We start from the raw sequence: 10,088 nt of genomic DNA on the forward strand, positions 1-10,088 counted from the left end.
AAATAACATTACAAAGCGTAATCTCACTTCTTAAACAAAACATAATCTCACTTATTGCTTTAAGATAAGGAACAACTTCAAATTTTGTTATTTTGAAATTGATATATTTTTCAAAATTCAATGTCTTTCATTGTTCAACTCACAAATATTAAATATACACAATATCAAATTGTGGAAAAACTTGACTATATGATCAAGAAAACCAAAAATTCTAAATGCATTTAAACATTGAGGAGTTAATAAGTTGAATTTTGGCCCTCATTAGTATTACACATATCAATAGAATCAGAACTATTGTATTCATTTTTATCACCTAATATTATGAAGTTTAGAAATATTTGCTTCAACTTAATAACTGATTGAATTAAATTATAAAAAACAATTATTTGGAATTAAACTAAAAATATATATTTATTTGTTCAATAATTTCAATAGTTGATGCAAGTATTATCCTTGGTAAAAAAAAATCTTCATTTTTAGCGATCTTGTATATCTGGATAAGAACTTTGAACTATGACATCTATTGGATTATCAAAATTAACAAATGTATATATCATTAGATATGGAATGACGTAGTTATGAGAATTGTAAAGAAAAAATAAATAATATAATTTAACTAATACATACTAATGTTATTATATTTTTTGTGTTAACGATTATGTACAATTACAATATTTTATTATAATATTTTAAAATTGTATCATTGTCTTGATTATATGTCTTCATCCATACAATTTTTATACAATAGTATTTTAATGATCTGTAGATAATGATAGATGTCACATAAAATAAATAAATGATATTAATTAAGAACGTTTTAAGATCTATTTAAATGTATAATTACTATATATTCCATTTACTATAATTAAAATATGTTTTCAAATTTTCCTAAGAACTTTAATACATAATTTTAAAATAGAAACTAAATCATCATAATTAAGAGGATGAGGAGTAAGTATAAAAAACTTACTCTTAGAGTAAGTGTAAAAAACTTATTTTTGGAGTAAGTGGATCTCTACTTCATAATTACTGCCCCCAATTTCTTAATTATAGGAAATGAAACATTTAAGAAGTATCAACTTTTCTTCTAATTAATATTAAAAATAGTTATTTTTATGAGATAAATTAAATATCAATAGATCTCTTTATTAATTCTAATATCATAGTTCACTCTATTAATAATAAGATTGAATTTCTGATATTAAAGTTTTAAAAATATAATTAAATGACAATGTTTTAAAATCTATTTAAATAACTAGTATTAAAAATTGATATTTTCAAGAAATAAATTCAATGTCTATCATTTTTATTCCAGAAATAATAACAAAATATTTCCTTATTAATCGTAATATGATAACACATTCTTTCAATTAATAATGATTAGTATGTTAATATTTATTATGAGTGATAATTGAACCTTAAATCTCCTTCACTCCACCCCTAACAATCAAACCACATTGTTACTCATTTTTTATTGTTTTAAGTTTGATACGGGTGAGGCTCGAACCCACAACTTCATTTACATCATTCCTTAAATCTTTCACCTTAACCATCATATCATCTTACGACTCTCAAACATCGTTATTATTGCTCCAAATTTCTTATTTCATTATTAATGCCCCAAATTCCTTAATTTCATAAACCGTAAGGGAACTCTCTACATTTCTTCTAATTAGTATTATGTTTTATCATTTTTTTGTGAAGAAAAATTTCAACAAGTTTCCATATTAATTATGATATCATAGTTTATTCTTTCTATTAGTAATAAGATTAGTTTTCTATTATTTATGTTTTAAAAATGATTAAATTATATTAATTGATAATGTTTTAAAATCTATTTAAATCTGTAATTACAACATTTTCCATTTAATGTATTTAAAATATTTTTCAAAATTTCATAACAACTTTAATACATAATTTTAAAGTAGAAACTAAATCATAAATTAATGCACATTTATAACGAATGATTTACGTTATATTATTATAATTTATAATAACGGTTCTTTCTGATATGTTGTGATTATGTTGGTAATTACTTTCTATTTTGTAACTGATTCGTAAATTTATATTCTATTTCTGTAACTTGTACAAAAACATCAAACTATTATATTTTTTCATAAGTTTTGAATCATATGTTATATTATTTATGATGTTCAAACAAAGTAAAATATAAATGAAATTAATTATTATTGCACAAATTTATTAGTTTTAATTCTACAAATTTATCTACATAATTAGCATTGCCTAAAATTTAGAAATCATAAATAATTTAAACAAAATATAAATCAAGTCAATTGATTATTACAATCAAAATTTATTAGTGATAATTCTACAAATTTATGTCCATAGTGAGATTTGCTTAAAATTTGGAAATCATAAATAAATTAAAAAATATATAAATCAAATAAAAATGAGGACATTGTTCTTCTTCATATATAGGAATGCTAAAAATCGAGAAACAAAGAAAAAATACATTATATTGTATTGTTGACAATCCAAACAATACAAATTTCTAAGCAAACAATTAAGTAAGGTAATAAAGTTTAAATAAAATTTTCAAGAGCACAAATATTGAGCCAAAATGAGTGTATTAAACAACATATATATTAAAATCATCGAATAGTGAAAATAAAATACAAAACTCATAAGTGAGTGAATAACTAATGGTGGAGCCAAAAATGAAGGTACCAATAATTAACCATGATCTTTACCTTATTTTAGAGGTGTTCTGAAACATGCAAAACAAAAAATTAAAATAATAATTTTTTGAATAAAAAATGTTTAATAAAATAAGAGATATGAATAGTGAAAATTAATTTGCACATATGTTTCAGGGGAGAATGAAACTATAAATAAAGAGAGAAAATGATAGCAACGAGATAAGATGAGGAGATATATATATTGTTAACAAAAATAAACAAACAAATAAATGTAATATTACAAGTGAATGTATAATATAATGGAGATTGGGTACATATCATATTTTTTTGAAGGTTTGATCTTCCTTGAGGAAGATATCTTCGCTTATCAAATGCTAAAGGAGAAAATTGCTGGAAGAATATATCTACAAAATAATGAAATTAGTGAGAACACGTCTATAAATAAGGAAATCAATGAAAAATTATACAAAAAAATCAATGATAAAATAAGAAGAGATCTACAAAATAAACAAAAAAATCAATGAAAAATATACTAAAGATCAGATCTACAAAATAAATAAATAAAAATGCACTTTAAAGAATGATTGAAAGAGAAAGAAAAAAATGATAATGAAGAGACATAATGAAATGAAATGAAACTGGAGAAAAAGAAGATTGTTGAGAGAAAAAATATGTTGGAAGAGAAAGAGAGGTAATAGACATATGGCAATTGATGCAATAATTATTTATTAAATGCATTTGATGATAATATACCTCAATAACAATTCAAATGCAATTTAAGATGTAGTCATAATAATGCAATAATTATTTATTAAATGCAATAATTGTCAAGAAAGGACAAATATAGTGTGGGAAGGTACATATGATTACCATGGAACCATTTAGGAGTAGAAAAAATGAAGAAGATGATGACATATGGCAATTGATGAGGTGGCCTGAAGAATGAAATGTCATGTGACAATTGATGAGGTGATGAGAGTTTATTTTGTTATATAGTAAATAGATAGAATAGATATAGATTACACCGTCCATTAAGGTTAAAAAAATGGCTGACACAATGTTTACTAAAAAAATGGCTGACACCATTTTTAGTACTTTAACTCATAGTACATAGAGCGATACACTCTTAAAATAGATGTGGGGTGAAGAGAAACTGTGTCAAAATTGGAGGAAAATGTCTTAAAGCCCATGTTACAAACAAAGGTGGAAAAGTGAGGCCCATGCATAACGTAAACAGCCCATTCCCACAAAAACCATCTTCCATACCAATGTTTGTTTTGTTTTGTTTTGTTTTGCCTCTGCTATATCTACTTTTGTCATCAATCAAACCCTCACTTACACTTCAATTCATTTTGAAGCATTCAACCCCTTATCCTCCAAATCCTTCAATCCCCTCCACCTCTTCATGTCTATCACTTCCTTCAACATGTCTCACTCATCATGCCTTCTCCCTTCTCCTTCCTCACTTTTCCACAACACTAAAACCAAACATCACTTTTTAACTATCCCTTCTTCCAAACCCCTAACCCTCAAACAACTCTCATCAATTAACAACACTTCACTCTCTCACAATATCTCCTCCAAAACGCACCGTTTCACTTTCACCTCATTCGTAGCACAGACGTCGGACTGGGCTCAGCAAGAAGACAGCAATACAGCCACTTTCGAAGAGCAGGAAAATAGCGAAACAGAAGCAGCCGGGGTTTCAGAATGGGAGACTAATGCCGAAGACGCCGAAGGCGAAGGAGAAGGAGAAGAAGAAGGAGGGGAGTTTGAGGATGGTGGTTTTCTGGAACCACCTGAGGAAGCAAAGGTTTTTGTTGGAAACTTGCCTTATGATATTGACAGTCAGAAATTGGCCGTGCTTTTCGAGGATGCTGGAACCGTTGAAGTTGCTGAGGTGAGAGTTCGTTAATAGTTTTAAGTTTGGTTTAAGTTTTAGTGTTTGGGAGAGTTAGTAATGAAAGTTTGGTTGCTGTGATTTTAGGTTATTTTTAATAGGGATACTAACCAGAGTCGCGGGTTCGGATTTGTGACTATGAGTACAGTTGAAGAAGCTGATAATGCAGTGGAGAAGTTCAACCGTTATGTAAGTTATGTTTATATATAGTCAATTTTGTCATAACAGTTTTTATTGAAATATTATTATGATGAAGATCAGTTTGGTATTGTGTGGTCTTAAATTGCATAATTTAGGCCGCAATGTTGTGGTTTTGGTAGTCTCTGCGACTTCAATTCAACTGCATTCTCCTGCGATTGTATGATGTAAATGCGAGACAACTATGACTACAACCACAATTTAAAACATAGTATTGATACTGGGGATGACAATTTCAGCCAAAGATTTTTGTATTCAAATTAAACTTGCTAACAATTCTTTTACTCATAATTTTAAGGGGATGGGTACCCAACTTATCTTAGGGGGTATAAGATTTTGTTCCATGTTATATGGTTGCCAATTGATAGGTGAAGAAGGCAACATTGCACAATAGTGGATCCCTGTTTTGCGTTTAATTATGTTTTTGTGTAACTATATTGAAAAGGGTATCTGATAAAATATAGCACCAGAAAAATGCTACTTAGAAATTGGAGGAAGGAGCATGGTTTGCATTACCAATTTACCACTTACCAGTTGATATGTTCTTAATTCTCATTGCTTGTAACCTGTTGTAGACAAATATGTACAAGGTTGTCAACTTTTCCTTCTAAGTTGCATACTTGCATTCTATTTATACGTTCCTACCTTTCCTCTCATGCTACAGCAACGAAACATGTCTCACTTCATCCCTTAAAGAATTATAAATGCCAGTACTTATGATATAGAGATGAAGTGGTCGTGTCTTGTGACATTTGAATACCTTTCTACAAGGTATATATCATAATTTCATCGTAGATTTGGCTTCTCTACTCCATACAACTTATGTAATTACATTTGATTACCTTCCTATTAAGTATCTAATTACTTCTTAAAATTGGAGCTCTAGTCCATACAACTATTACCAATAATTTTGTTTCTAAACCATTGATGTTTTATGAGATTAAATGTGTCTTCAATGTCATCTACTGGGAAAAGAACATGTGTATCATCTTTTCTATTTTTTTACTTTGATCCATGTAGCCGACCTCATCTACTGGGACTAAGGCTTGATTGTTGTTTTTTTTAACTTACTTTAGATCTTAACCATCTTTCCTGTCACAGGGCTTAGATGGAAGACTATTGACTGTTAATAAGGCTTCTCCAAGAGGATCTCGGACTGAACGGCCACCTCGTAACTTTGAAAATGGTTTAAAAGTCTATGTTGGTAACTTGCCATGGGATGTTGATAATAATCGTCTGGAGCAAATTTTCAGTGAGCACGGTAAGGTTGAGAATGCACGTGTAGTCTATGACAGAGACACTGGCCGATCTCGTGGCTTTGGCTTTGTTACATTTTCTAATGAGACTGAAATGAATGATGCCATTGCTGCTCTTGATGGACAGGTATTACTCATGTACTTTATCACATTATCAATTGCTACATGCATTAATAGTTAAATTTTCTGAAAGCTTAAGGAAACAGGGTTGTTATGTGCCAATGTTCATAATGAAAATTGTTTGAACATGAAAGAATAGCTTTTGCATACTGGGGGCAGGGTGATTGAATCATTAAAACTACTCTTTGTATGGTATTGGATGATTTTCTGATACGGCCGTGATGCTATTGCAGAGTTTGGAAGGGAGGGCAATAAGAGTGAACGTCGCCGAGGACAGGCCCAGGCGTAGCTCCTTTTAATTGATACCTGAAGTAATCAACCGTATCAGATGCTGGAGTTTTTGTTTTATAGCTGAGGATATAGTAATTTTTCTGGAAATTTCCTTCTTGGGCTGGCAGTTTCAGATTAGATTAAAATATTTTACTGCTATTGACTTGGTGTCCAGATGAATTTCTTTTAAGTTGTAAGGTTTTTAAGAACGTCTTTGTTGCTTTTTCTTTTGGCTATTTGTTTCTATATATGAACACTAAAATACCCAAAAAATTAAAAAAAGAAAGTGCTTCTTGCAAATAAGTGTGGAAACATGCTTGACCAGATTTTGCCGTAAACAGGTCCAACCTATATAGCATATAGGAGTCTGTGTCTGACATGTTAGTCTATTAAAAAAAGTTCAAAACCTAGGTTTGACCTGTTTAAAAGTCTAGTTTGATTTGTTAGCTTGTTTAAAGGTTTATTATATTTTAATGGGTTTATAGGCCTGCTTTTAGTTAAGTCCATCTAATTGTAATTAAATTATATTTTTGTATACATTTTTATATTAAATATTATGTATATAATAATATTACTTATATTGAAATAATATAATTTTAATATTCTTATATAATATAATTAAATAGGTCGGCTTGTTATGCTTGATAGACCTTTTAGGTGGCTTAAAACCTGACTTATTAAGCTAAGTATGCTTTTTAGAAAACAAGAGCTTGATCTGTTCATAAAAAAGTTTGGTCTGACCTAGTCTATTAAAGGTCAAGGAATAGGTCAAGGATAGATAACTAGACTTGTTTCCACCCTTAATTCTCTTGCCAAAATTCTGTCTGTAATAGTACTTGCCGTCCAATTATCTAATTTGCATATTTTTCACAACTGCACCATATGATTCAGCAAATTTATTGATATTCTTATTTTAATTTTGATGTGTTTTATTCTAAATGTTCTTATGGTACATAGTTTGAGATAGTTATTATAGAAGTTGGACATTTTTATTGATGTGGTAATATAAGATTGGTTGGTTTTAAAGAAACTTTTATATTAATCGTGCATCAGTGCATCATAATTAAATCATTAATTTTTTTTTGTGAAAACAGCAAACTGAACTTAATTTTGATTGATATTTTAAATGTTAATTTATTGACATCATGAGTGAAGCATATGATTATAAGTCAACCGGAAACTTATTAAGCAGGGGAATGTATGATTCCACCATTCAGAAAGATTAAAAATGTTACTAAGTTTTTGAGTAAAATGTATAAAACTTTTTTTATACCTAAAGTTGACAAACATTATCATTGAATTAGAGTTTTAGAAAATGGTTATGGATAGGTGAATGTATTAGAATTATGTTCATATTAAAACAATATTCTCATTAATTACATAAACTCAGTTATGCAGTAAACTTGTTCGATTAAATATTTAATAATTAAAACAAAATAATAAAAATTACTTTTTAATAAGGTGTGTAACAAGAGCTTGTTTTGATGCTATGCATCTGGGATGACAAAAAGCCTGTATTCGTGGGTAAAACCTGAACGGGCATAGATACAGATCACAAATAGGTATCCACATATTTTTACAAACAGGTTTTTTAAAATATTGTTGAACATATGGGCGGACATGAGTATTGTGATACTTGTGCCTGCGGGTACTCATTATTTATTGATTATTATATTATCTTTAATTAAAATAAAAAGTACACTATTACAACATTACTTGCACTATGTACATCTTTTCTTTTTACTTTGCTTATATTTTTTTACCTTGTTTATATTTTTCATTAAATTTGGTGGCGAAAAATCCTACAAATACCATTATATGGGTAGACACACAAACACCTTACAAATAAAAATATATAGTTTTTCTTAAGGAACTAGCAATGTACCCGTGCGCTTGCACGGGTCGCTTCTTTGTTTATGCATAATACGCAAATAATATCATATATTTTATAACGTCAATAAATCATATATCGAACCATTATATTTTTTGCATTCATATAGTTGTAATATTAACATTGGTTATTAAGAGTATATGTATAATATTAACATTTATATATGCATTTGTATAAGTATTGATTTGTGGAAAGTATAATTATAGAAAGTATTTGATTCTAAAATAACTCAATAAATAAAATTCAAATTGTATTGGATAATATCTCACCTCTATATTCTCTATATAAAATTATAAATATAAAGACTTCTTTTTGCATCATATTTTTTGTGATTACATTTATAAGTATCATATAAAGTCATAAGGATTTTTTAGCATATATCTTGAATGCTTATTTTTATTTTAGATTATGTTCATTATGTATAAATATTTGAATATATTTTTAGCATTCAAATATAGTATAATTAAATGTTATTTATTTGATTATGTTTTAGCTAATAATCATTGTATGAAAATAACTCAAATTAAAGATTCATTTCTATTATTTGGAAGATATATTTTTCTATACAACCGTAATATTTTACTATACATATTTTTCTATTAAGTCTGTCATTTTTATAATATACATATATGAATTAATATTTTATTGTGGAATTAAGTTAATTCATATGTATTATTAAATTCATATGTTGTGGATAACTCAATGTACAACACGTTATTGTTTACATTAATTTGTAGTTTCAAATATACTAATAATGTTTCAAATCTTTGTGTATTAATTTTACTATTATTGTCTTATCTTATTTTTTATACCAAATGATTTGATGAGCTATTAGGATGTGATATTTTTTATAATCTATTTGAAAAACACATTAAGTTGCGATTTGACGGAATATTTTTTCTGATAATTTTAATCAAAATAATAAAAATAGTCTAATAATTGATTTGTTATTCTTATATATTCCTAATTAAAATACATATATTTTCCATGAATATATCTATTATTGTTATCTTTTAATTAAATAATATAATGATAGTAATTAAATATTTTGAAAATTCTCATTCGTTATATTCTCATATGTTATACTAATATATATTCAAAAAATGTTAAGATTTTTAATATTCTTAATCTAATATCTTTAATATTCTATTTATGTTATACTTATCATTATTACTATCTTAATATTGTAAAAGTAACATTGTAATATTAGAAGCAAACACTAAATATGAAACAAAATATATTTATAATGAGTGTTGCCTAAAATTGAAGAATAAAAATAAGTCAAACAAAATATAAATCAAATATGCCTTATAATACATACAACTTTGTAAATCTTATGATTATTTTTAAGAAAATTGAGGTAAAAGAGTCAATTATGTAAATATACTAATAATATTTCAAATCTTTGTGTATTAATTTTACTACTATTGTTTTATCTTATTTTTTATAATGAATGATTTGATGAACTATTATGATGTGATAATATATTTCTCCGAATATTAATTTCATTAATATTGACATATTGTTTCTTAGAAATCTTATTCTCCTTTCTAGTAATAGTCAACCAATTTCCACACATGTGAGTGAGTTTGAGAGTAGAAGATGATAAATTTGTTAAATAAAATATGTGAAATTTATATGATGAAGTAGTTATATCTACCACAAATGAAGAAAAATTTGAAATAATATAAAAATAAAAGTTGATCACAATTTGAGTTATATCATACTTATGAGTTGGTTTTAAAAGTTGAAGATGATAAATTTGTTGATCACAATTTGACAAAATAATATAA

At 27.1% G+C, this 10,088-nt stretch overlaps 1 protein-coding gene across 1 annotated transcript; it reads left to right on the plus strand.

Moving 5' to 3' along the window:
- Positions 1-3,980: 3,980 nt before the first annotated feature.
- Positions 3,981-6,684, plus strand: LOC109340314 (28 kDa ribonucleoprotein, chloroplastic-like). The gene is made up of 4 exons (XM_019577977.1): positions 3,981-4,560; positions 4,648-4,749; positions 5,860-6,141; positions 6,368-6,684. Exons 1-4 carry the CDS (start codon positions 4,066-4,068, stop codon positions 6,431-6,433), a joined length of 945 nt encoding a protein of 314 aa, XP_019433522.1. The 5' UTR covers positions 3,981-4,065; the 3' UTR covers positions 6,434-6,684.
- The last annotated feature ends 3,404 nt before the right edge of the window (positions 6,685-10,088 follow it).

Source organism: Lupinus angustifolius, unplaced genomic scaffold (assembly GCF_001865875.1).
Source record: "Lupinus angustifolius cultivar Tanjil unplaced genomic scaffold, LupAngTanjil_v1.0 Scaffold_157_94, whole genome shotgun sequence".
NCBI lineage: Eukaryota > Viridiplantae > Streptophyta > Magnoliopsida > Fabales > Fabaceae > Lupinus > Lupinus angustifolius.

What these genes read in the sequence shown, in the direction of transcription:
- LOC109340314 (XM_019577977.1), top strand. Translation starts at nt 4,066, where the DNA reads ATGTCTATCACTTCCTTCAACATGTCTCACTCATCATGCCTTCTCCCT. An exon ending in GAACCGTTGAAGTTGCTGAG is followed by an intron (nt 4,561 to 4,647) that starts GTGAGAGTTCGT and finishes CTGTGATTTTAG; the next exon opens with GTTATTTTTAATAGGGATAC. An exon ending in TGGAGAAGTTCAACCGTTAT is followed by an intron (nt 4,750 to 5,859) that starts GTAAGTTATGTT and finishes TTCCTGTCACAG; the next exon opens with GGCTTAGATGGAAGACTATT.